The sequence below is a fragment of the Protopterus annectens genome, chromosome 7.part0, assembly GCF_019279795.1.
Source record: "Protopterus annectens isolate FY-2018-M chromosome 7.part0, PAN1.0, whole genome shotgun sequence".
NCBI lineage: Eukaryota > Metazoa > Chordata > Ceratodontiformes > Protopteridae > Protopterus > Protopterus annectens.
In genome coordinates, this window is record NC_056739.1 from 89,451,691 (window position 1) to 89,479,309 (window position 27,619).

General features: G+C 42.7%; 1 protein-coding gene across 3 annotated transcripts in view; it reads right to left on the reverse strand.

The window, feature by feature from the left end:
• NAV1 (neuron navigator 1) overlaps window positions 1-27,619 on the reverse strand; it is a 2,383,470-nt gene that overhangs the window by 46,730 nt on the left and 2,309,121 nt on the right. For all 3 annotated transcript variants that reach the window (XM_044076515.1, XM_044076516.1, XM_044076517.1), the window contains one exon: window positions 1,338-1,535. In XM_044076515.1, coding sequence (XP_043932450.1) covers window positions 1,338-1,535 — 198 coding nt within the window. The remainder of the gene's footprint in view (window positions 1-1,337; window positions 1,536-27,619) is intronic.

Genomic DNA, 27,619 nt, shown 5'->3' on the forward strand with positions numbered 1-27,619 from the left:
TTAACAAAACCCAGTCAGCATCCAATAATGTATATATCCGCAAGTCAACATCCACCATATCCTCAATTCATAAACAAAACCCAGTGAGAAACATATACCACTGATGATTTTTACCAACTCTGTAAATATCGCACATATTTCATTTAGTTATCAGGCCTTTGGAGTAATTTGAATTTAACTTAGGAGTATGCTAATCTTGTTTTATGTTTCTTCCTTGAAACTCAGAACAGCTCTTTCTCTACCTAGGCAGCATTCTGGTTTTCTTTGATATAAACCTAAAATGCACCATAAAGTATTGTTCTTAAATCTTATGTAACCAATTCTCTACCTTTCTGTAAAAGTGAATCCAAAAAGTAGTGGCTGAAGTGGGTTAGCCAGAATCTGCCCGATCACCAGATTGCCAAATCCAAAAATTCTGTTTGATGTCAAAGCATACAGCAGATTACCAGATACATGCAGCCCTGCAGAAAAATTAAAAGATATGGTGACCAAACACATGTATTACTTCTTTATTCAGTAAAGAAGGGGATGGTGGGCTGCGTAACAAAGCTGAAAAGAGAAATGGACATACTCTGTACTACACTCGAACACTTAGTCTTCGTATTGGTCCATCCAGTGAACATCACTGCAATCAGCAGAAACTGTTACACAGATGATGGAAAATCATGAAAGGCCCTACAAATGAGAGAATTATGGTTCTTGTCTCCCAGAATTATCACAATCTGTAAAACCAGTGTGCCAATTTACAAAGGGACCCAGGAAAAAAAGCTCCTTAACTATTACACAGAATGGATAAAACATAATAAGAGAGACACTTTGAAATCAAAGTACAACAGTAATAAAACAGGTACAGTAATGCATGGCAACATAGAAAATATATAAATATACAAAAGTGCATGCAGAATAACATGCAGTTATGTACAAAACAGGCTAAATGGTCTGGTAACACATACCAGGGTAAATCTAGTTTGTCCTAGCAGAAATATCTTGCCTAGTATGGGACTAATGATCAGATGCACTCACATGGACACATATATACACATTTATGCAAAGATGAAGACAATGCACTCCTGCATTCAAAAAATGCCAGTGAGAAAGTGAAGCAATGTATTTACTTATGAAACTTAATGAAGGCTAAAAGCCTAAATGCCAGTTTTAGAGATTATTAAACAATTTTAATGCTTAACAGATGAGTACCATGTCAAAGTATCCAGGGGAAAACAAACACAGTCAGGATATGGTGAACCAGTAGCTGGAAAACATCTTTGAGCTAAGACCAGTATGCAGGGAAAACTTGACTAAAGGACCCCATGTTAGGAAAGAAAAGATGCACCTACCAATGGATCTGAATCCAAAGAGTTTGGTGTTGCGTCTTTAACCACTCTTTCTTCTGCAGGTGATGTTCCTGTATGAGCACCGATGCTTGGTGGAGGCAAATGGAGTAGCTTTGACTGGTCGTGTTGGGCTGAGGGCCATGGGAGTGTATCTCTAACCCACTCCACTGGGTCTTCCCATGCTGATTTTCTGGCATGAGCCTAAGACAAAAAACATTACCAGAAGAAAACAAACTGCCAAATCAATAAATAATGACCAAGAACTATGAAACTAAAAGAAATCCCTATTTCTGATCAAAACACATTTTGTACAGATATTACTCAGTTCTTTATCAAGATCCCAACTGTTAAATCAATGTTCTTGGTGCAGGTATCAAAGTAAATGTATAACTTTAATTAGGCAAAAAAAAAATCATTCACAAAATCATTTTAAATAACAAAGGGTTGCACAACCTGAATCCCTAGGTAAGACAACTGACAGCAAGACGTACAAAAGTTATAAAAATTGTTTTTTTTTTTGGCAGGTAACTTCCACCTTCTGCATTTAACTTACTTCCTGTTTCTCACATGTTTCTGCATTCATTCACTTGTTTAGCAAGTAAATGAACTCATGCAAAATGGATCCTCTTTAGATATGGCTCGCAAAAAGTACATCACATCTAACAAGACTACACAAAAACACTACTTCATACACATTTTACTTCTTACAAAATATACCAGACTCCTTTGAACAACAGATACAGCAGAATTAAACTGTAAATCCCAGGGGATGCATGCTACTGACAACTCTTCAAAGACAATATTTACTATCAAATCCAATTTAAATGTATTTCTAAAATGATTTGTTCTTCTGAGTCGCATAACACCACTATGGAATGGTAAAAATCCTTAAAACAAAGACTAGCACATATTCCTGTTGTACAATGTTGCTTGACAGCCCCATTTATTCATATATTGTATACAATGATGTAAAAAGAGAAGCCATTTGCAACAGGCCTGAATCTTTATTTCTGCTGCATGTGTATAGTATAGTAGCAGGCTTTGGTTCTGTGCGGTAACCTGGTGCTGAGTACGCCGGCCACTCGTCTCAGCTCTAACACTTCCACTTTAGATGCTTCAGTGATGCTTCCTGCTTTGAATTATCTGTCTCCCTTTGTACCAGGTCTAACCACATAGTATACAGTGTGTGACAATTTCCACCTACAGATGATACACTTGATATGCAGGGAGGAAAGTCTGAACCTGACTAGCCTTTTTTCCCCCATAGATTATGACAATTACATAGATACCTAGGTTTATACTAGGCAATCAAGTCAGGAAAGACTGTGATGAGCTGAGCCACTGCAATACCCATTAGTCTAAGGATGGCAGCCTGGGGGAGAACTTGCATATCCACATCCACTCATCCAGGTTTGATTTAAACAGGATTATAGAAGCAACTCTGTCTGACATGGACTGACAACGAAGTCCATAGGTAGTCCCTGCAACATGTTCAGTTTAGGTCTTTGGAACAAGTAATGCTGATAGTTCCATTTATTTAACATGTAGAAGGCAGAACAAGATTGGCACTTTATAGACCAAGTGCAGGTCACAGCATTACAGCCTGTATGAGATACAGTTGAGTGGTAAGACTTTTAGATTTATTTATTTTATTTTTTATTTGTTGACTGGGTTAGTCCCACTAGGCTAGTAGACTCTTTTCAGGGGAGACCCAAGGTGATATTTATACTACAACTAGGGAAATTTGGCCACAGCACCGGGGAACTTCCCCTACTCTTTTCAAGAGGTGCTGTGGGATCTTTTATATCCACCTGAGCTACCACCATGTCAAGCAGATAGGGTCTCAGTTTAATGGTTCATCCAAAAGATGCTCTGCAAAACTCAAGAAGCTCAAATTTTCTGGGAGAGGAGGAATTTTTTAAGTTTCGCAACTTTGGCAATAGATTTGGATAGTGCATACCAAAGTGAATATTATATACTACTGCTGGGCTAATTACAGATGAATAGAAGGTTACAATAATGCCACTGCTACAGGAAAATGTACCCTTGGTAATTAGTTGGGATAGGTGGAAAGACTTCCTGACAACAGTTGAGACATATTGGGTGAAAAAGGAGTTTGTGAAAATGCCCGAGTTTCTAACAATGGTATCAGCTTTGAGAGGGTATCATTTATGCAGTAGGAGCAGGGGTGTTCCTCTTTCCCAAAGAGCACAACACTGCAATTTATGTTGATCCAAGTCCACAGTCTTGGCACTGGGTGCTAGTACAGTACACACCCTCTTGCAGAATCTGGTGATCAGTTATGGAGTTAAAGGTGCACCGTGTTTGCAATCATCAGTAAACTTTGTCAAGAATAGACACCTGACATCAGCTTCAACATCAGAGAAGTATATACCAAAAAGGACAGGACACAACTAAAAGTCTTTCTGAGGATTGTGTGCCACCAACTCTCACTGTGTAGGTTCTGTCTGTAAGCCAGTTAGCCATTAAGTGGGTTACATACATATTAATAATTACATGGGGACAATTATATCACAGTATGGCAGAATGTCAAAAGCTATAAGTAGTATTAGGTAAACAGTATGCACACATATTGCCACTATTAGGCCCCTCAGCCACCTTCTCATACAAGCCCTCCAGACTAACTAGAAAGGACCTACCCTTCACAAAGCCAGACTGACTCAGGTCAAAGTTTGACAATTTTCAAAATATTGAATACTAATCCTACCTTAGCAATACCTCTCATCACTTTTTCCTTTGCCCTCCCTGTTATGAATTACTAAAATGTACTGTACATGTCAGTATAGATTATTTATTTTATGTTACTACGCTGTACTGAATATGCTACTTATAAAAGCTGTATTTAGCTTTATAAATGCTGTAAATACTGGTAATGTAAAAGTGTATTCTAGGCCCAGGTCATACCTAGAAAGTATCTTTGAACAGAGTGCGCACCTGGTAAACAAATAAGTGTGTGTATGTGTGTGTGTGTGTGTGTGTGTGTGTGTGTGTGTGTGTGTGTGTGTGTGTGTGTGTGTAAGTATACATGAGTTCTTAAAACAAGCCAAACTTGCTTTGGTCAACAAAACAGATGGTCAACAGATATGAAAAACTAACAGTTCTAAAGTTTGGGGACTATACCCTTTTCCTTGAGATTTTGTGATCTCAGAGTTGGAACGCATCATACATTGCATGACTATACAAATAATACTGGTGAAGTAAACTGGCCTATAGTTACCAGGGTTGGTGGTAGAGCCACCCCTGTGGAGAGATACCTTTATGGTCATTCTCCAGACCTCTGGCACATATCCAATACAGAGGATCAGATGAAAAAGGTGCATAAAGGAGTCAGTAAAATTATGCTAAGTGCTGAACAGAAGGCAGTCTACTATGTCATCAAGATCCATACAGCTGGAGTTTTGACTTCAGATAGAGTAGTTAGGAACTAGTAAGAGGCAATTTTGCATTGCAGAGACTGAACTGCAAGGGGAACAAAGCAGGAAGAGAAGAGGTGGGAGAAGCTGGAAAGTACAGCTGTGTAAAATATTACCATAACAGCAGATGTCCTTCTATTTACTGTTACAATATTCTTTACCTAAGGAATCTCCTGTCAAGGTTAGCCCAACGTCTGGCCATTATACCAAAGCCTTTTGTTCTTACAGGCGTCCTAAGTCACACAAATGCTTCACACATGAGGTGTAGCACATAAGAGTGATGTATGAATGTAAAAACTCAGAACTGCATTGCCCCAGGAGGAGCAGAATATCATTAGGGACAAAAAGAGAACATGTGCATCCACAAGGAAAAAGGACAGAAGGAATAAAGGGGTCCTCGGCCAGGGGGGGGGCAAGAGAGAGAAAACAAGGGGAAGGAGGAGGGAGGGTTTGAATACAGCAACAGTGAAGAAAAGGACATCTGCTCTTATGGTAAGATTTTACACAACTGTACTGTGTCCTTCCATATCACTGCTGCAGTACTCTTCATAGAAGAATACAAGAGCTAAAAATCTGGGAGGAAGAAGGCACAACCCACAGAAGGCAAAACCCACCTTAGCCCTGGAAGTAACATCCAATTTATACCACTTAAAGTACGAACAAAGGACAAAGTAGCAGCCTCACATATGGAACTGGTGTCCAAACCCTTGAGAAAGGCATCAGATGAGGCAACCACCCTAGCTGAATGAGACTTTACAGACAAAGAAGACATCTGTCATGAAAACAACAAAAATAAAGGGGCTTAGAAATCCAGGATAAAATGGTTTGCTTGGAAACAGCCAAACCCAATGTCCTGGGAAGAAAAGGAACAAAAAGTTGCTCAGGTTTGCAAATTGCTTTTGTTTTATCCAAATAATACCTGAGCTGTATATGCAGATCCAAGGTGTGAAGAACTTTCTCAATGGCAGACGGACAGAAAGAAAAAAAGGAAGGAAGGTGAATAGACTGATTAAGGGACAAAGCATTAACTACCTTGGGCATAAAAGGAGTAGAACTAAGAGACACCCTACATCTCTGTGAAAAACTATAAAAGGAGGAATAGCCATAAGAGACTGAAGTTCAGACATTCTCTTGGCCAAAGTAGCAGCCAAAAGAAGAACAGTCTTCCAAGTAAAATGTCACAAGGAAGCTGAGCTAGCAGGTTCAAAAGGTGCCAGAGTCAATTTTTCAAGTACAAAATTGAGGTCCCAAGAAGGCAGAATAGGCTTTCTGGGAGGCCTAGTATGAAGACCCCTTAAAGAAATTGCTTGACCTCAAATCGAAAGGACAAAGAAGGATTCAAGGACAGACAAACAGAGATTGCTGATAGGTGAGTTTAACTGAAGAATATGCCAATCCAGCATGGAGCAGATCACACAAATAAGACAGAACCAGAGGAAACCCCATGGAGAGGCTATCCTGATGTCGAGAGAGGCACCAGACAGAAAATATTTTCCATTTGGACATATATGATTTTCTGGTAGTGGGTTTCCTGGCCTCCTGCAGAACCCAGAATACATCCTCAGAGAAGAGAGGCCTAAAAGAAATCAAAACCCTATCACTCACAGTGTCATCTGAAGAGTGGACAGGTGAGGATGGCTAAGAGATTCCCTGTCTTAAGTAAGAATATCCATCTGGTGAGGTAACTTGTGGTAAGTGCACCAGGCCAAGTGATAAAGAAGAGGGAACCAGTATTGTTTGGGCTAAAAAGGAGTTACCAGCAAAATTTTGGGAGAGTCCTGCCTGATCTTGTGCAGAACATTTGGTAACAGAGGAAGGAATGAGGCATACAGAAACATTCTCTTTCAAGGAACATTCTCTTTCAAGGAAAAGACAGGCACCACTTTCCAAGACAGAGGACTTAGTTTTCTAGAACAGAATAGAGGAAGTTGTCTGTTCTTAATGGAAATAAAAAAGATCCACCTGAGGAATATCCCAGAGATGGAGTATGTCCAGAAGCATCTCTGTGAAGGATCCATTTGTGAACCTGTGTTCTGGATCTGCTCAATGATTCTGACACTATATTGCGCTCTGAGGGAATGTAAACTGCCTCAAGAATCACTTGACACCTGATAGCTAGATCCCATGCCTGAACAGCTAATCTGCAAAGGAGACAGGACCTCGTACCCCTCCCCCCACTTGCTGACATACCAGATCGCAGTGGTATTGTCTGTGAAGACCTTTAGGGGGCTGGGGTGGAAAAGGGAATGAAAAGCTTGTAGAACCAGAAGCAGAGCTCTCATCTCTTTTATGCTGATATGATCTCTGACCTCTGATATGGAGGCCAGAGACCCTGGACCTTTAGAGGGCCACAAGAAGCCTCCTCCCACAATTGAAGTCTGAGATGTCTGTGAACAGTTCCTGAGAAGGAATTGGAGCATGAAATGGTAGCCCTGGATTGAGAGAGAGAGAGATGTTGACTCCACCACTGAAGCTTGAGTTTGAGACAAGGAAGTAAAGGAACATGGAACTCCAGAGGGTGGCAATGCTGAAGCCACAATGATCTGAGGTACCACTGTAGCTTCTTCATATGGAGCCTGGCAAGAGGAAGCATGGGAATAGTGGAGGCCATAAACCCCGCACCCTTAGAAATTCCCTGGCTGTGAGAGAGAAAAGAGGAAGGAGAGGTTGGAAAAAGGTTGTCAGAGACAAAACCTTGACAGAAGAGAAGCTACCATGGGAATAGTTTGAAGCCTGCACCTGAGAAAAATATGCTCCTGGGAGGGAGTCAGAACCAACTTCTGATGGTCTATGGTGAACCCCAGACTTTGTAAAAGACAAGTGGTAAAGTGGAGATTCTGTAACAGACTGATAGGAGAAAGAGCCTGAATGAACATGTTGTCCAGATAAGGGAAAATCTGTATCCCTCAAAGCCAGCAAAAAGTAATGACAGGAAAGAGGCATTTGGTGAATACCTTTGGGGCAGTAGAAAGGCCAAAGGGCAAAGCAGAGAACTGAAAATGAGAGGAAGAAACAGAGAAATGCAAACATTTCCTGAACAGAGGGTAAATGGGGATGTGAAGGTATGCACCCTTGAGGTCTACAGAAATGAATAAGGCCTGGGGAAGAACAGAAAACAAGGTCTGAAGAGACGGCATCCAGAAAGAAGGGACCTTGAGAAAGGTGCTGAGCAGAGAAAGATCCAGAATTAATCTCCATGTACTCTCCTTCTGAGGAGCCAAAAACATTTTGGATAAAAATCCCTTTCCACTTGGGTGGGCAGAACAGGCTGAATGCTGCCCTGATCCAAAAGGAAAAGAGGAAGGTATTCTTGAGGATACTGTGCAATGCCTGAAGAGGAGGAAGGGATTGCCAAACCATTAAATACCCCATGATGAATTAAAGACAGCACACCCCAGAGTCTGCAATGATCTGATATCAATTTGGAAGAGACAGTGAAAGGCAGACAGACAAGTGGGCCTGGCCGACGGGAAGAGGAGGCCAAATGGTTCATAGGTTCATAGGCTGGTACTAGGCTATTGGCCCTAGGGTCTATACAAGCCTAGCCATAACAATTCCCTGGCTATTTCTTCCCACACTACTTACTTCCATGGATTTCTGTCTAGCAGGGTGACTGACATGATCCCCGGGGTGAATTTCCTTTCTCCCATCCAATCATCAAAGCTCCTTTTGAAGAGGGCTAAAGAGGCGCTCTGCTTGACATGTATGGGCAGTCTATTCCAGAGTCTGGGGAGTCTCTGGGTCAGGAACCTATCCATCCAGCATGTTTTGTTTATTGTGATGACAAAGTTTAGATCCCTGGAGCATGTGGCTCTGAGGGATTGAGATTTATTTAAGTGTAGCATGGCCAACAGCTCTGGGTTTGACATGGCCTTGTATGTTAAGCAGAGATTGCCTCTGAGTAGACAATATGCGACAGAGTACAGCTGGAATTTTTTAAGGCGGTCAGCGTAGGGCATCTGCTTTAGGCCTGTGATTCTTTTAGTGAGGTATTTCTGCAGCCTTTCCAGTTGTTGCAAATGTCTTGAGAGATACATACCAAATGGGGCGTTGTATTCTATAATGGGTCTAATGAGGAATAAGTACAGTGGAACAATGACCTCCTTTTTTCTGGATAAAAAGCCCTTAGTGATGACGTGTGCCACATAAAAGGATTTCCTGACTGTTGTGGCAATGTGGTTATCGAAGGAGAGACCACTGTCCACCTGTGTCCCTAAATCTCTTATCACACTTTCTGTGTTTAGTGTACTGCCACCTATGTGGTAAATCACGGGTACATGTTTTTTCCCAAAGGGAATAACTATGCATTTCTTGGCAATGAGCTTGAGCCCGTGGCTCTGGTACCAAGCATCTGTTTCTGTAAGGCCCTTTTGTAGAGTATCCACATCATTTGGGGATTCAATAATGGTTCCCAGTTTGCAGTCATCTGTGAATTTTGTAAGCCAGAGTCTCTTAGTGTTGGCCTGTACCTCAGAGAAATAGATGCCAAACAAGAGTGTTCCCAGGACTGAACCCGGAGGTACTCCACTTGTCACTTGTCTGGAGCTGGATTTGGAGTTGGCTACTTTTACAGTGTGGGTTCTGTCAGTAAGCCAGTTGGCAACCCATCGAGTGACGTAGGGATTAATGCCCAGCTTAGTAAGTCTATCTATGATTCCAGAGTGGGAGATGGTGTCAAAGGCTTTGGCAAGGTCCAGACAGGCTGTGTGGACCACCTTACCCTCGTCCAAGAAGTCAATCAGGTTCAGGAGACAAGATCAGCCCTTCACAAACCCAAACTGGGTGGGGTCCAGTGTTTGAAAGTTGTCAATGTCTTTGTTTATAAGAGCCATGATAATACGTTCCATGGCCTTGCAGATCAGGCTTGCGGGATCCAAGGTGGAGCCCCTCTTGTGGAGTGGGATAACTGTAGCTGTGTGCCACTCAGAGGGCACAAAGCCTGAGGTGAGGGTATGATTAAACATGACACTTAGGTGAGGTGCCTGGTCATTTTGTAGTTCATGTAGTACACAGCCCAGGATGTCATCTGGTCCCATGGATGCTATATTCGTAGCTTTGGAGAGTGCGTTTTTTTCCTGTGTGGCCGTTATTACTGGAATTTGGCAATCTTCCGGTATTGAGATGGGCCGTTTAGGGGGTGAGAGGGGGTGAAGTTGGAAATGAATTGATCTGCGAGGATATTGGCAATATCCTTGGGATCAGTATATTTAATGCCATTCTGTTGTAGCTCAAAGCAGATATAAGCATTGCCATTTAGATTCTTGACATAGTTATAGAATGCCTTGTGGTGACAGGTTTATCTTATAAAGAAGTTTTTGGAGATGAAGGAGTCTGAGTGGATATAGCAGAGGGAATATGCCTAGACTCCTTAACTTTAGGCAAGTCTACCTATGGACAAAGATGGACTTAGAAGGGTAATGCCTCTAGAATTTGTTGATAGGAGAAGACATAAATATCTTTTGAGTTCTTGCAGGATCTTACTCTTACCCTGGAAGGACAGCTGCAACTGTCCCAAAAAAAGATTTTTGTTATCCACAAGAGCATCCAAAAGCTTGACTTTAATATCATCAGGTAAAGTCTGAAGGCATAATCAAGAATATTATCTGATCACAGAACCAAAAGCAGCAGCTCTGGAAGAGGCATCAGCTGCATTACAGCTGCATTTTATAGAGTGACGGGCGATCTGGGAAGTGGACTCAAGCAAAGAAAGAGCTGATGCTTTCCCATCAGAAAGAATCAGGAAGGTTAGATGCCACCTTACCCGAGAAAGAACAGCCAAAACATACCTAGTCATGTAGATTTGGTAATTAATAGCCCTAAAAGACAAGGTGGCAGCAGTATAAACTTTTTCCCCCAACCATTCCATAGCCTGATTGTACTTATCTGAAGGAAAGGAGGAGTTCAGTAGGTGGAAAAGGTTTAGAAGGCTTACCAGTGGAAACTGAAGCCAATGAAGCATCAGCAGAAGGGCAGCTATGTAAAAATGTGCAGTTCTCGGGCACCTTGTAGAAACGATCAGGTTTCGTATGAGCTGGGGGTGAGAATCAAGTTTACAAAGGCAGCACAGGATGTGTCCAGAAGGGCTACTAAAATAGGAGGAACAGCAAACGGCTTAGGACACTCTGTAAGAGGCCATAATACCTCTTCTGAATATCAGAGACCTGGGAGCAATCCCATTTAAAGTGCTCCATCATACAAGTGATAGGATGATGTGATTGCAAAGTCATCTCCTGTGAAACAGGCATCCCACAGCATAAACCACTGGCTGCCATAATCAGCTGAAAAGCAATGGTCATAGAAGGCTCTACGGTCAACAGAGACAAGACTGAAGACCTGGAAGTTGACTGAAGAGAAAGCACAACAGTTTAAGGAATTATTCAGGGCTCTAGCACCCTAAGAATAAGAGGAAGCAGGAAGATTTGAAGAAGAATGACAGCACCTCAAAACAGCATGTGTGAGGACTACAGAACTGATATGTGGCAGAGCCAGGTATGGAAATAAGGTACATAAGGAAAGTTGGTAGTGGATTACAGAAGTCCAGGATGTCATCAAAAGAAAGGAGGACTGCACGAAAAAGTGGAAGATAGAAAAGACGGACCAGGCTAGGAAGGATTACTGGTTGGCTAACAAAGAAGCTAAGAAACAAGTTGGAATAGCAAAGGATAGGGCATCGGAGGCTCTCTACCAACTTCTAGAAAGTGACTCAGTAGGTGGAACCAGAAACTATATCAGGTTGCAAGACAAAGACAGAAAAATAAAGAAGATAGTCAGACTTCAAAAGGGATGTCATCATCAACCTGCCCACCAGTCCATAGAACATCAAAGGCAGATGGGAAGAGTACTTTCAAGCAGCTTCTGAATGAAGAAAATCACACATAAGCTGCACTGTTCCAGACACAGCAGGCAATGAGAGAAGAGGAAGACCCCAAACTAGAAGAAGTAAGAATAGCAATATAGAAAATGAAGTCAAGGAAAGCAGCAGGCTCATATGAAATCACATCAGATATGATAAATATGCTGGGTGAGATAGGGGAGAAATAGCTCCAGATGACTAGAGAATAAGCATGCTTGTGCCAGTGTACAAGAACAAAGGGGACATCCACAACTGTGGGCAGTAGAGAGACATCAAACTCCTGTCACAATCCATAAACATTTTGGAGAGGGTGGTTGATAAATGGATATGCAGAGCGGTGGAGAGTAAGATGGGAAATGAGCAGTTGGGATTCAGATCAGGATGCAGCATAACTGACTGGATGTTTGCAGTGACACAGACAGCTAGAGGTGAGGAAAAAGTCAAACTGGGCTTTCCTAGACTTGGAGAAATATGCCAAGGTCCCAAGAAAGCTGATTTGGGCAGTACTATGGTGGTTCGAAGTCCTAGAAACATTGGTAGAATTAGTGCAGGCTATGTACAAGGACTCAATGGCTCAAATATGAATAATGTTCGGTCTCATAGAGGGGTTCCCAGTGGGAGCAGGTGTACACCAGGGTTCAGCTCTGAGCCCACTGCTGTTCATACGGGCGATGGATAACATTACCAAACAGGTTGTAGGGGACAGATTAACGAAGTTGCTGTATGCAGATGATATGGCATTACAGGCAGACTCTGAGCAAGAACATCAGCAAAGGATAGGGGAATAGAATGCAAAACTGAAGGCACATGGGATAAAACTAAGTACAGTTAAGTCAATGGTAATGGCAGCAAATTGGGGAATCAGAAGCTGAGAACTGAGACAGAAGGGAAGACAGTGGAACAGGTTAACAGTTTCAAGCATCTGGGAGGTGTGGATGAGGAAAAGGGAAGTCTGAATGAAGAGGTCAAACACAGAATCAGAGGGGTTGCAGCCAAATGGCATAGAATGTCAGGTGCAGTATATGACAAAAGAATGCCAAAAAAGCTGAAAAGTAAGTTGTACAAAACAGTGGTGCGACCAGTACTACTATATGGTACAGAAACCTGGGTAGTATAGGCATAGCAGATGTGAAAGATAAGAGGTGATGGAAATTAATTGCCTGAGAAGGGTGGAAGGATGCACACTGTGGGACAGACGAAGAAATGCGGACATAACAGCAGAAGCCAAAGTAGCTCTAACTGCAGAAAAGATCAGAGAACAGATAGGTGGTTCAAACACATGTGCAAGAAAGCAGAAGACAATCTGGTGAAGAAGATTTGGGACAAAAAGGAAGAAGGGCATCCAGCAAAGAGGTGGATAGACAGAAGATCGGCAACAGTCAGGCATGAGTGTCGAAGAAATCAGGAGTGTGGGAAGTAGGGGGTTGATGATAATAATCATACGAGCAATAGCATCCCCAAAGAATAATTCATACAAAAGGGGATCTGGGCTCATCAAATCTTCTTCCTCTGAACCACAGTCTAGAGTTGAAGGAATTTGAGAGAAGTAAGCAAGGGATTCCTCCCCAGAATTCAACTCCTCATCTGAGGAATTCAATTCCCTAGACCTCTTAACAGGAGTGGAAGACCAGGGAAGGCTTTAGTATACTGGCCGGATGTTGGGTTATCCTTTGCAGGAGATTCCTTCTATAAAGAATACTGCAACTGTGATATGAAAGGACAACTAAAGTTATCTATAAGCATATTAGCAATGTCCTCTGAATTAGAATATGTGGTACTGTTTGAGATCAGCTCTATGCAAAACTGAAAACTGAAAAGGAAAGGAAAACACTGACCCCTCACATTCTATGTGGCTGTCACTTTCACTGGACCATCAGGTATCCAAGTCCCCCCAAAAGCAGTTTTCTCTTTCAAATAGGAATCAAAAAGGGTCAGTGTTTTTCTTTCCTGTTCAGTTGTTAACACAATACTAGGAGACTGGTTTGTACTGCATGTGAAGATAGGTGAAGGCTGCCAGCATAGCCAGATAGAATTCTGTAGATAATTCTGTCATTTGTAAATATTAATATAAGCCACAGGCATGTTCTCTTAAATGGGAAGAAAATGTTGGGAAATGTTAAACTTCAAAAATGTAACAGTGCACTCTGCTGTAAGAAAGCTAAGTCAAGCATTTTAGGATGGTCTTTGATCTTTAAAGCCGGCTCTGATATGTCTGGATGAAGGAATTCTGCCTATTGTTTTGAGGCCAGAGTTAATGGCTAGAATTTGCATGTATAAATGTCCTTTATTGCTCTGGTTTTTGACCAGGTGTAAAGAATGTAAATGTAGTTTCTGTTAGCCTGGGAACACCAGAGAAGTGTGAAGAATGATGTCATGTGAAGCAGCTCTGTGTTATCAATTTAAAGAGAAAGCCGGGCTGGCAACTTGATACCATAAAACTCTACTGCCAATCATGAGCAGACAGGTGATCCGCTGTGGCGACCCCTAACTGGGAAAAGCCGAAAGAAGAAGAATCAGAGAGCTCTGAGCATTTTTGTCTTGAGAACATTCAACACTGTCTTGCTCAGTATGTAAGTAGGATTTTAGAACTGTGTATTCTCTTAGATATAGATAGAAAATAGGAAGATGCAACTAGTTTCTTTTTCTGTGATGTCAGAACTTTTCTACGGTATTATTTTAAGTATTTCTCTGTGATCTCTGAACTCTTGACTGGCACTGTGTATCAAGAAGTACTGTCTTGGGTTTTTATTATTATTAAATATTTGTAAACCTTTTAACTGTGGCTGTTTTGTGTAGAGATAATTTAAGCTCTAAGAGTGCATTGCATGTATATAGTGAGACTGTACCAAGTCACTCCAAATAAGTCTTGACTGTTAGGTTGCACTTACCATTTGAATAATAATATTGCACAGTAATAATTGGAAACCCATTTAAGGACCTTTGAGTAGCTGATAAATATTAGCTGGGTGGTGGCAGTGATTTCTACCATATAGTCTGGGTAAAAGGGGCACAGCTGGAGAACCTGTGCCAGCCTTCCCCAGGAGTGTCTGTGTAGTTGTATGAACTCTTATCTCAAAGTGTGTGTGTCAGCTACTTGGGCAGGGACATGAAGCACTGGTTGGACAAAGAGGGTGCTGGAGGTTTTAGCTTGCCCAACTGGCTGAGATATAGACCCTATAGTTGTGCCAGTGGGGAGTTTTAGTGGGGACCTAGAGAGAAAGGGAGAAACCAGCCCCAGACTGACTGTGATTTCTGTGTGCTCTTAAGGGAAATTGTACTTTACTGTGTGTGTGTGTGTGTGTGTGTGTGTGTGTGTGTGTGTGTGTGTGTGTGTGTGTGTGTGTGTGTGTATTTATTATCCTTTCCCTATATGGATGCCCCTTACTGGTGTTAGTGGTGAGGATTGAGGCTCCTTGATTGCTGGGCCAGTGCAAGGGCGTCACACTGCACTGGATGCTTCTGTGCTAAACTGGGGATAACTTTTGAATTTCTTAATGTAATGACAGAAAGCACTTGAATTAACTTTGGAAGTGGTGGCAATGTTCAGTTCATACTTAGCTTTGCAGTTTTAGATCTAATACCCATGTTTTTTGCAGACCTTTTCAATATTAGAATGGAAAGATTTCACCATATTCCTTAGAATTTAGACATTTGTGTCTTTTATTGTGGAGTTTATTGATGCTGGGATTCCACCACATGGGTTTATTCTTAAATGGACCATCACACTTCTTACAGATATTCGGATGTAAAAAAAACAGTGATATAAGCTGTGGTTTTCTTACAGGATTACTGAGAGGGCTGGGAAGTTTATATTTTATTATGTGATCTAGGACACTGCTCTAAGAAAAATCAATGAATAGTTTTAGGGTTGGATGGATTCTTGTGTTGGATTATTATGGAAATACAATAGCCTGGTGATCCACCTTAACACGGAGATGGTAACACTGTGAGTAGCAGGCATGTAACTTTGTCAGTAAGAGCAATCTTCTTGGGGGGGCACCATCTGCTCTGGGGAATTGGAATTAATAAAGTTGAAGAACCACTGTGTACATTAGTTGCTGGTGGTGGTGTACACTTGCCAGTCTAAAGATGGGTAGCTGAAGTCACCCTTGATAACTGCATTTGGTTCAGTATTTGGTTGAAGTAAGTGTCATGGTCAAGAGAGGGTTTTACAGTTAGGACAGTTTTGGTAACTGCAGTTATTTACTGATACTAGGATTTCCAGTAGTTCAAGGTTATGATGATGTTGATTATACCATGAAATAAAAGGACTGAGATGAATACTTACATGTCCACCCTCACTAAAGGGTAGAATGAATAATAATTAATATACCCTGAATAAGGATGGAGTGGTAACCCTATAGTGAAAACAAGTGTCAGAATTATACAGATATGCGCCAGTGTCAGGAAGGTCTTAAGGTCAGGCATTTTCTTGCTTACACTTCTAGCACTGATACAAATTTGCTAAGTTGGAAGGTCTAGAAGAATGACTCTGCCCAAAATAGGCACTACAGACTTAGAAAATGTATCAGCCAACACATGGAAGTTCTGAGGAGACAGGTAAAGATCATTCCTGGTAAAGTAGGCAGGACTTGTTGATTTCACCTCACATGCAGAAACACATTGGATCCTCTGAATTACACAAACTACACAGTAAGTTTTTGTTTTGGTACTGGCATCATTCACTGTGATGGCAAGATACTGCTCAAAACTTTTTTCCATTCCTGGTCACCGATATATAGAGCTCAACCATGTCTCTCCATGTCCTTCAGGGTGCAGCGTTGAAGCGTATTCAATCCAGCATGGGCAATGACCAGGTCACATGCATAATGCACACTGGGGGTGAAAGGATTTCTAAGGGCCAGTGTGATGTCATGAATCCTAGTACCTGAATGACCTGAAAGGCAGCAAATTTTCACACCAGTCTTGCTCAGCCTTGTGAATGGAAGTCCAATGTGTCCGGCAGTCGAGTTATCTATTTCTACAACATTGTCATGGCTGATCATATACTTTATGAATATGCAGTTAAAGTCACCCTTGTTTGGAGAGAAATACTGGATGCAGGTGAGTGATCTGATGAGTGAGTTATGAGCTAGTGGCCAAGATTTGGGTCTGACTGCATGCTGCCTAGGATGTTTTCAAAGAGATTTCTTCAGTACCTCAGCATAAAAGCAACCTGAAACTATATCTAAATCATTCTAGAGTCTGCAACTATTCTCAATCTCCTGGATAAAAAAAATACTCACACACTCAAGATTTCATTTTTTCACTTAGTAAACCATTTCTTTCCAACTGAGTGAATTCACATGTATATTACATTAATTTAGCTCCCACATTTTGATACAGTATGGCTTTGTAATGTTGTTGCATTTACAATTATAATTTTCCACTCCAGTAATATCCTGCAGTGTGCACCAATGTCACTTATTACACTTTATATCTTTTTAGATAGTTCCTGTTTATTTCATTTTGATGAATTTCATTATTGTTTTACACTGTCCTTTCTTTAGAGTTTATAAAACTTTTTAAATATTTTACATCTGTTTCTAGGAACTTTTCTCCACATGGTTCCACTGAAAATGGGCAGTGTAACCCAGTGAAACTTTCCTGGTAAATAAAAACCAAAAAATAAATACACATGGGCTTAGTGTTAAAGATGGGCTGCAGTGCGGTGGAGCTATGCTGTTTACTGACAGCCATGGTATGCAAGAGGTTTATGTCCAGTCTGAATAAGTATTTATACTTCTCACAAGTGGATTCCACGTTAGGAAGCAGTAAAGGATTGTCAATGAACTTGAGGCAGTTGCTGCACTCACTGCATTAGGATGTCAAGTGCTGACAGGCTGTGGTCCCATGGCAGCAGAGACTTGAAAAGTGAAAGCTGGAGATGAACCATTTCTATGACTCGTTTTCCTAAGAGTTCTGTAAGGACAAGGGAATCAGGTGATCGTGAGAGGCAATATGACTGTTATGCAACGGGGGTATCTACAACAAAGTGCAGCACTCTAGGAGCAACTTGTTCAATTATATATGCAGACAGAATGTGATAACGATTAAACACTGCAAGCACACATGCCAAAACTGGGGCAAGAATGACAACAGAACACAAGGTAGCACGTAATGCACTTCATATGTCAAACTGTCTCACAGTGTTGGCATGAGTGCAGGCAAGTGATACGATGAAACACAGTGCAGTTTAAAACAGTGCCACATAACAGGACACAGCAAAGTGCAAGATAACATGCAACAGAGCACAATGTAATACAGTGCAGTATAACACAGGGCAATGTGCCTTAAAATGTCACAATATTGCAGGCTCAGATGTCACAATTATGCCAGGCTCAGAAAAGCAGAATACAAGGTATTATGCAATACAGTATAGTATAGCAATATCTAAAAACTCAGTTCCATGTTCATGGAGGAAGGTTTCCCATGCAGTCAGGACTGCATCCAAGCTGAGAGTCCAGGAAAAATGCCTCCCAGGATTTGCCCTTTTCATCTTCCTGTTTTGCGTATGATAAAAAGCCCTGACTAGGAAGAGCAACTGCTGCCATAATGTGGTACGTGGAGGGAACGGAGGAGTTGCTTCACTCATTTTATTACTTTCCCCTTTTCTCCACTTTTGAACACTTTTGCTAAAATGATCCTAGAGAAGTTGTTCTTAACAAGAGGGGCATTCAGGAGCTGTGCTCTTACAATATCTGGCAGGTCAGGCACGTCTCCTAGTCACTGAGCCCATTGCTGTTGTCCTGGCTAGTACAGCCACGTACCATATCAAAACCTGATGGGAGTGTTTTGTCACATAACTAGCTATGTCTTGCCCTCTGGAACATGGTTGTGTGTCTGGCAGTAGCTTTGAAAGTCAGAGTAGCAAATATATAATTTTGCTTAGTAAATCTGTCTAGAGTCCTATTCTCACTTTGCCACTAGGAAAGGTATTAGGAGTAGAAACATATTTGGAGTCTTTTACCACTGCTAGATTCTACATAGGTTTCCTGTATAAGAAATGTTACTCTTGTACCCTTACAGAATCTGACAAATTTCTAAGGAATGCAGAGTTGTGGGTTCAATTCTCAACAGGCAGCCAAAAAGCATCTTCCAAAGCTACAAGTACTGGAGGAACAGCCATAAGTTTAGGGGCCTCTAGACCCATGGTCAAAGTACCTCATGTGTACTAAGGAGGTCTCACTGCCTTCCCATTTAATGAACTTGTTCATTCTGGAGACAGTTTCTCCAAAGGAAATCTCCTCTGAGGGAGAGTCCAAGGAGATGATGCCCTCAGTGTCAGTATCAGACATCAGATATATATGGTGTAATTCTTCCCTTAGTTTTCCTACACCTCTGCCAGGAAAACAGTGTGATCCATCTTATGTCTTGAAAAAGGGAAGCCTTGACACTGAATGTTTGGCCCCTGGTTGAAGAGACCTCAAGTCCTTAAGGATTCCTTGAGCCAGGTAGAACCTGAGTCACAGGAAAACACCCACTGAATGCAAGTGACCTGGATGTCTGCCCTGGCAGCAGGAGATGGAGACATGTGCTTGGGTTTTGTGGGAATTTTTCAATGAGATGTTCACACTGGAAGTACTATCATCATTACAGGAAATAAAGACTTCCACCACAAAGGCTTTAATCTCCTCACTAACTGGGATTATGTGATTCTGCTGTCCTCTACAGAAAAAAACAATCACAGTCATCTGTGTACATGCCAGAGTCTAGATATATGCAGAGAGTCTCTCGAGTACTTAGTTCAGACAGATGTGCTGGAGTCTATGGGCATCAAAGCCTGCAAAGGAGCATTGTCAGCAGCTGTCTAAGGAATAGTAGGTGTTCAGTCTTGGTCTGTAAAAGCTCTTCACTGGAACCAGCAACCTTGGACTGGCCAGGGATAATGGACATCAATGCTGCACTTGTCATGTCCCTGTCTGTCTTCTCCTTTCTCTTCTTATTCAGCTGGACTTTGAAGGACAAAGACATCCCCAGGCCAACATGGTGGAAGGAGACAATGCCTTGAACCTAAGAGTTTTAGGGTGGTGAATTCCGAGCAGAACACACTGCTGTGCTAATCTTTATGTGGGATTTGACTACCACAGAAGCACTTGCACACGGTGGGCCCAGAAATAAGGATTATTATCAATCAATCAATAACAATAACAGTAAGCCAAAAGATAATAAGCAAAGAAACAACCAGTTCTCCAGGGAAGTACAGTCTGCTTCTGAATTCCAAACTTGGCCGGCCAAGCAGTAACCTGGACATGCACTGTAGTAAGGCAGCTGGAAATAAATGTGACAAGAAAGTCTGAGATGACTTAGGCAGATTCCTACTTTGTACTGCACACATGGACATCCAGGAGCTTGATGCGTTCCAAAGAAGAAAGACCCTGACCTCTAAAAATTGGGTAAGACGTCAGGGACACCTAGCAGTGAAGTCCCAGTAGTAAGAAATATTGCAACTGCAATCTACATGAAGAAAGTACAGTTGTGTAAAATCTTACCATGATGGCCACGCTCTTCACTGTTGCAGTATTCATTACATTAGGGATCTCGTGCTAAGGGTGGCCTGACGTCCAGCCTGTATACCAAAGCCTTTAGGCTGCTTTAAGGTAGGCTGTACATCACACATATGCTCCTTGCATAGCATAGGGCACACAGGTGATGTCCGGATGTACCATTCTCAGAACTGAGAGCACCAGTCCAAGGAAAAGAAAGGTAATCAGTACATCCAGAAGAGAAATGGACTGGGGGCGGAGGGAGGGAGTGAATACTGCAACAGTGAAAGAAAGATGTGCAGCCAGAAGAGAAATGAACTGGGGGGGGGGGTGAATTATGCAACAGTAAAGAGAAGGAAATCTACCATTATGGTATGATTTTACACAACTGTACTATGTCCTTCCATATCACATTTGGAAGAGTGTCAGAGTTCAGGAAGAAATTTGGGAGGAGGAAGAACGAGTAGAACCCTCTAGGAAGCCATGATGGATGGCCCTAGCAAAACCAGCTCTAACTCCGGAAATTCCATCTAACTTGTAGTGCTTGGTAAATGTATGCACAGAAGTCCAGGTAGCTGCCTCAAGAATAGAGATAGTATCCAAAGCCTTGAAAAAAGCACCAGAAGAAGACACAGCTCGAGGCCGCAGAAATACCTCACTAAGGCCACAGAAATACCTCACTAAAAGAATCACAGGCCTAAAGCAGATGCCCTACGCTGACCACCTTAAAATACTCCAGCTATACTCTGTCGCATATCGTCTACTCACAGGCGATCTCTGCTTAACATACAAGGCCATGTCAAACCCAGAGCTGTTGGACATGCAACACTTAAAGAAATCCCAATCCCTCAGAGCCACATGCTCCAGGGATCTAAACCTTGTCATCACAATAAACAAAACATGCTGGAGGGATAGGTTCCTGACCCAGAGACTCCCCAGACTCTGGAATAGATTACCCATACATGTCAAGCAGAGTGCCTCTTTGGCCCTCTTCAAAAGGAACCCTGCCAATTGGATGGGAGAAAGGAAATTCACCCCGGGGATCACGTCAGTCACCCTGCTAGACAGGGGTCCAGGGAAGTAAATAGTGTGGGAAGAAATAGCCAGGGAATTGTTATGGTTAGGCTTGTATAAGCCCCTAGGGATGATAGCCTAGTACCAACCTATGAACCTATGAGTAGAATGAGCCTGAACAGGAAAAGGAGGGCTCTTACCATGAAAAGAATAACAAAAGGAAATAGCTTTAGAGATCCAAGAAGAAACAATTTTCTTGGATACAGCTAAGCCTAGGGGCCTAGGGACCTAGGATGAAAAGAAACACACAGCTGATCAGGTTTCATAATAGTCTTAGTCTTATGCAAATAAAATCTGAGCTGTCTATGCACATCCAATATGTGCAGCATCCTCTTACTGGCAGATTGTGGAGAGCGGAAAAAAGTGGGCAAATGAATAGACTGATTAAGGGACAACTCATTAACCACCTTGGGCATAAAAGAAGGATTAGTATGCAAGAATGTACAATTGCGTACACTTACCATAAATGTACATGTTCGAGTGTATTCACTGTTGCAGTCATTATATTTGGGTTATCTGCTTGTAGGTAGCCCTCAGTCTGCCTGATTAACAAAGTCTTGGGTCTTGGGTCCTGCGTCGGTTGCTGTCCCTTCTTCCATGATGTCAGGTCGTCAGGGGTATAAAACATGCAGCCGACACCATTACATCAGTTTTTCTTGCCCCAGATGTCAGGTGCCCCCTAATAGGAAGCAATTAAATATAAAAGCACAAAGACATACCTCCAACAAAAAAGCAAATACATCAAAAATGCTTTTAAGCATAGTAAAGGAAAGTAGAGGTATAGCCAAAAGAAAGTTAGGGGACTGGATGGAGGGTAACCAAGACTGCAACAGTGAATACAGTTGAACATCTACATTTATGGTAAGTGTACACAACTGTATTATGTTCTTCATGATTCACTGTTGCAGTCATCAAATTTGAGTAGATTCCCAAATCTAAGGTTGGGAGGAGGAATTTAGATAGCATTAGGGCCAGCTATAAGGCCCTGCAAAACTGCAATGGCAAAGCCAGCTCTGGATTTAGAGAAAATTGGCAAATTATAATGCTTGGTGAAAGTATGTACAGAACTCCAGGTAGCAGCTTCTAGGATGTAGGCTGTAGAGGTAGATGCAGCCCTGGGGGAGTGAGGTCTGATCCCCTGGGGGATAGGTTTTCCATGGTGCTTATAGCAGAAATTAATGCAATGGCTTATCCATTTAGAAATGGTTTGCTTTGAAAAAGCCTTCCCCTCTGCCCCTGCAGCAAATGCCACCAGCAGTTGTTTAGATTTCCTTTGAGGTTTAGTCCTGTCCAAGCAGAATCTAAGTTGTCTGCACACATCTAAGGAATGCAGTATCCATTCCCCTTTATTCTATGGATTGGGAAAGAAGGTTGGCAAATGAATGGACTGATTAAGTCACACTGGATACCACCTTGGGCATGAAGGATGGATTGGTTCTGAGGGACACCCTGTCCGCATGAAAGATGATGAAAGGCTCCACTGCCATAAGGGCCTGCAATTCAGATACCCTTCTAGCTGAAGTGATTGCTAAAAGGAAAGCTGTTTTCCAAGAAAGAAATTTTAAGTCTGCAGTAGCAGCAGGCTCGAAAGGAGGCAGGGTGAGTTTCTCCAAGACCAAGTTAAAGTCTCAGGCTGGGGTTGGAGCTTTCCTGGGTGGTCTCAGATTTTTGGCCCCTCTGAGGAACTGCTTGAGCAGTGGATGAGAGAGGAGGGGCATTCTGTGTTATAATGAACTGAAATGGCTGAGACATGGATTTTAATGGAGGAAAAAGACAGGCCTTTGTGAAGCATCTCAGTTAAGTATTGTAAAATCTGAGGTAAATTGGGCGCTGCTGTGCTCATCCCTTGAGACTGGTTCCAGGCACAGAATCTTTTCTATTTTTGAGCATAAGATTTTCTAGTACTAGGCCTCCTTGCCTCTAAAATGATATCCATCACAGGTTTGCTGAGAGATGGTAAAGGAGAGATTAAGTAATTAGCCAGGCTGCAAGGATCAGTGTTAGAAGCTAAGGGTGCAGAATCTGGTTCTCCTGCTGAGACAGCAGGGAAGGAGTCTGAGGCAGGTGCCATGGAGATAACCGTGAAATAGTCTCTGGATCTGCAATAGGATTTTTAAAAAGGAACTTGTGGGACTCAGGGACCCTGTAGTATCTGTCAGGTTTTCTGGGAGCAGGACAGGGAATCAGGGGCCAAACTAGATTCCGAGAAAGCATCAACAACAATGTCTAATACAGGAGGAATAGCTAAAGGCCTATGCTGAGATAGGAGAAGGAAATCCCTAAGCCTCTTTTTTGATTCAGAAAAATCCTGGCTTTCCCATTGGAAATGCTCCCTTATAGTATGTAAGGTTTCCTCAAAAGAAAAATCCTCAGGAGGGGAAGCAGAGGGAATGGAGTCCTCTGCATCAGAATCTTCATAAGTAGATAAGGGCAAATTCAGATCATCAGAAGAATCAGAAAAAACAGAATCCTGATCAGAAGATTCATAATCAACTTCAGTCCTAGGCCTCTTAGAAGGGGGGGGTTGGCTACCCCTGATTAGAGTTATTAGATCTTCAGCCATTCTTATAATTTGTTTTTTAGGCATAGAGGCCTGAGCATGTGGCCTAGGCGTCGGTTTTTTAGGCATGGATCGAGATTTAGGCCTAAGTAAAGAAGGAGACTTCAGTTTAATATGCAAGTCCATAGGCCTAAATACACCCTCAGAAGCTGGTGCCTGCACAGCGGCTCCGGACCCATCCAATGTAGAGACATCCGCGGGTTCCACAGTTGAAGCATCTCGTGGCACACCGGACTCTGAATGGGTCTCAGTAGAGGCCTGCGAATCAGAAGTAGCAGGTATCAGGGGCTGCGAAATCGCCTTACTGAGTACCGGCGAACTGGTGACTGGCTTAGGAGAATCATCGTCGGCAGTTTTGGACCTCGGAGGCCTGTCTTTGTCTTTATCTTTGCATTTCTCGGAATCCCGGTAGCCGGATGGCTAACCGATGACATTTCTGGATAATTAAACCGAGAACTGAAACATTTAGAGGTGAAAATATATAGACGGCAGAGAGTGCGCTGATTAAATAAAGTACAAAACCGACAGCAAAGTACATCATGGTCAGGGCTAGGCAAAGAATACAGTACGAATGAAAATCTTTATGAGGTATTTGCTTTCCACAAGTAATGCAATTATTAACGTTTACTGACATCGGTAAGGAGCAAGAAAAAGTTTCCCCAATGGGGTACTTAGCTTTAGTTGAAGACTTCGGTTCTGAAACTCGAAAACGAAAATTTCAGGAGTCGGCCGAACGGCCCTTGCAAACTGCTTCTGCTACAGGCACCGCACGGCAAGAAAGACTGATGTAATGGCATCAGCTGCATGTTTTATACCCCTGACGACCTGACGTCATGGAAGAAGGAACAGCAACCGACGCAGGACCCAAGACTTTGTTAATCAGGCCGACTGAGGGCTACCTGCAAGCAGATAACCCAAATGTAATGACTGCAACAGTGAAACACGAAGAACCTCACCCCGTCCTTAAGCAACACCAAAAAAGGAGGGCAGGCTATAAGGGTTTGAAGCTCAGACACCTGTCTGGCAGAAGTAAGGGCCAACAAAGGTAAAGTCTTCCAAGAGCAATTTTGCAAGGAATCTGAAGCAGCAGGCTCAACAGGAGCCCGAGTCAATTTTTCCAAAACAAAATTAAGATCCTAGGGAGGAGGAACAGGCTTCCTGGGAGGCCTAATATGAAAGACACCTTAAGAAATTGTGTAGCTTTCAATCTAGAAGCCAAAGAAGGAGCAAAAGGCAGACAGGCAGAGATAACTGATAAGTGGGCCTTAACAGAATAGGCCAATCCAGCATTGAGAAATTCACACAAATAGGACAGAACCACAGGATAAGTAGGATTCCTAGTGGGGAGTTTCCCGGCCTCCTGCAGGAGCCGAAGCATGTCCTCAGAAAAAAGATGTCCATGTGGAAGGAAAATCCTATCACCCACAGTGTCAGTTGAAGAGTTGACAGGTGGGGATGGATGAGAGATCCCTTGTCTTGTGTGAGTAGGTCCGCCCTGCGAGATAACTTGTGATGACTACCCATGGCTAAATGTAAAAGAAGATAGAACCAATGCTGTCTCGGCCAAACTGGAGTCACTAAAAAGATTTTGTGAGAATCCTGTTGAATTCTGAACAAGACCTCTGGAATGAGGGAAACTGGAGAGAACATATAAAAACATCCCCTTCCAAGACAAAGAAAAGATGTCCACCTTCCAAACCAGAGGAATTTGTGCAGAGGGGAGGCAAATAGATCTATTTGAGTAGTACCCACTGGTGGACAATGTCCAGAGACACATCCCTGTAAAGCATCAATTCTTGGGATTGAGTTAAGGACCTGCTCAATGTGACTGCCACAATATTTTGACATCAGGGAATGTAAACTGCCAGAACAGTCTCTTGATACTGGAAACCAAGATCCCACACTAGGAGAGCCAACCGGCAAAGAAGATAAGATCTTGTTCCTGCCAGTTTGTTTACATACCAAATTACTGTGGTATTGCCTGCAAATACCTGGACAGGTCCTGGGGAGAAAGGAAGATGAAAGGCCTGAAGCGCCAGCAGAAGGGCTCTCATCTCATTGACATAGATATGCTCTTTTTCTGTTGAAAAGGCAACCACACTCCTTGCACCTTTAGGGAGCCAAAAGCTGCCTCCCATCCCATGTCTGAGGTGTCTGTGAACAGCTCCTGAAAGGGAAGAGGGGGATGAAAGAGAAGCCCTGGTTTTCAGGACCACTGCTGAATCCACCAGCAACGTTCCTTCTTTAGACAAGGAAGAAGAGGAAAGTAAAGTTGTGTACACTTAACATAAATGTAGATGTTCAAGTGTATTCACTGCTGCAGTCATTACCTGTGGGTTATCCCTGCTGTGGTAGCCCTCAGCCGGCTCGAATGCCCGAGTCAATGTTTTTGTGCGCCGGCTGCTGTTGCCTGTACTCCAACGTCAGGTCGTCACTACTATAAAGCAAGGCAGCCGACTTCATTACATCAGTTTTTCTTGCCCTAACCCTTCAGAAGCACAAGGGAAGAGAGAGAAGTGGTCCTGGTGGCCAAGAGACACATTGGGAAGCATGTGTTCCCCTAGGGGAAGAAGCAACAAGGGGGATGGAGGGAAGGAAACCAAGACTGCAACAGTAAATACACTCAAACATCTACATTTATGGTAAGTGTACACAACTGTACTATGTTCTTCATGTTTCGGTGTTGCAGTCATCACACCTGTGGGAGGATTCTCAAAGCTGAGGTAAATGGTGGAAGGATAGGTAGAGTCCTGGGTATGGGTCAGGAGGCCCTGCAGAATTGCAGAAAAAAACCCTGCCCAAGACTTAGAAAAGAGAGGTAGGTGGTAATGCTTTGTAAAGGTATGGGCATAGGTCCAGGTGGCCGCTTCCAAAATGTTCCTGGTATGTACTCCTCTGAGGAAGGCAGTGGAAGTGGAGGTTTCCCTAGTGAAGTGGGTATGGTTCGACTTAGGGATGGGTTTCCCATGTAGTCTGTAGCAAAAATGGATACACTGTGAGATCCATTTGGAAATGGTTTGTTTGGAGATGGGCTTCCCCTCTGCCCCTGGGCCAAAGCTTACAAGAAACTGGTCAGTTTTTTCTGAATGGTTTAGTGCGGTCCAGATAGTATCTGAGTTGTTTGTGCACGTCTAGTGAGTGTAGAATTCTTTCCCCCTTGTTTTGAGGATTGGGAAAGAAGGTGGGAAGGTGTATGGCATAAAGGAGGGATTAGTCCTCAGGGAGACTCTGTCTGCATGGAAAATACTCAACAGCCATAAGAGCTTGAAGTTCTGAGACCCTTCTGGCTGAGGTGATAGCTAGTAGGAAGGCAGTCTTCCAGGAGAGGTATTTCAATTCTGTTGAAGTGGCAGGTTCGAAAGGAGGTAAGGTTAGTTTCTGTAGCACATAATTCAGGTCCCAGGGAGGAGACCTGATATTAGAAGTCCCTCTGAGAAATTGTTTAATCAAAGGGTGAGAGAAGAGGGGTGGATCTGAATCATAATGGGCAGAAATGGCCAAGGCATGGATTTTAATAGAAGAAAAGGAGAGACCACTATTGAGCAACTCTGCTAAGTAATCCAGGATGAGAGGGATAGAAGGTTGGGAGGTACTGCCCACTTTTGATTGTTTCCAGGAGCAGAATCTTTTCCATTTTCTTGCATAAGATTTTCTTGTGCTGGGCGGTCTGGCCTCTGTGATGATGTCCAGGACCTGTTTGCTTAACAGTGACTTCTTGCTAGTTTTTAGTGTATGAGCCATGGTGAAAGGTTGAGAGTCTGTAGGTCTGGGTGCAGTACCTTCCCCCTCTCCTGGGTCAGGAGGTCTGACCTTAGGGAAAGCAGCTTTGGGGGCTGTAAGGTCAGACTGCGTAGTAAGGGGTAACAATGCTGTCTATG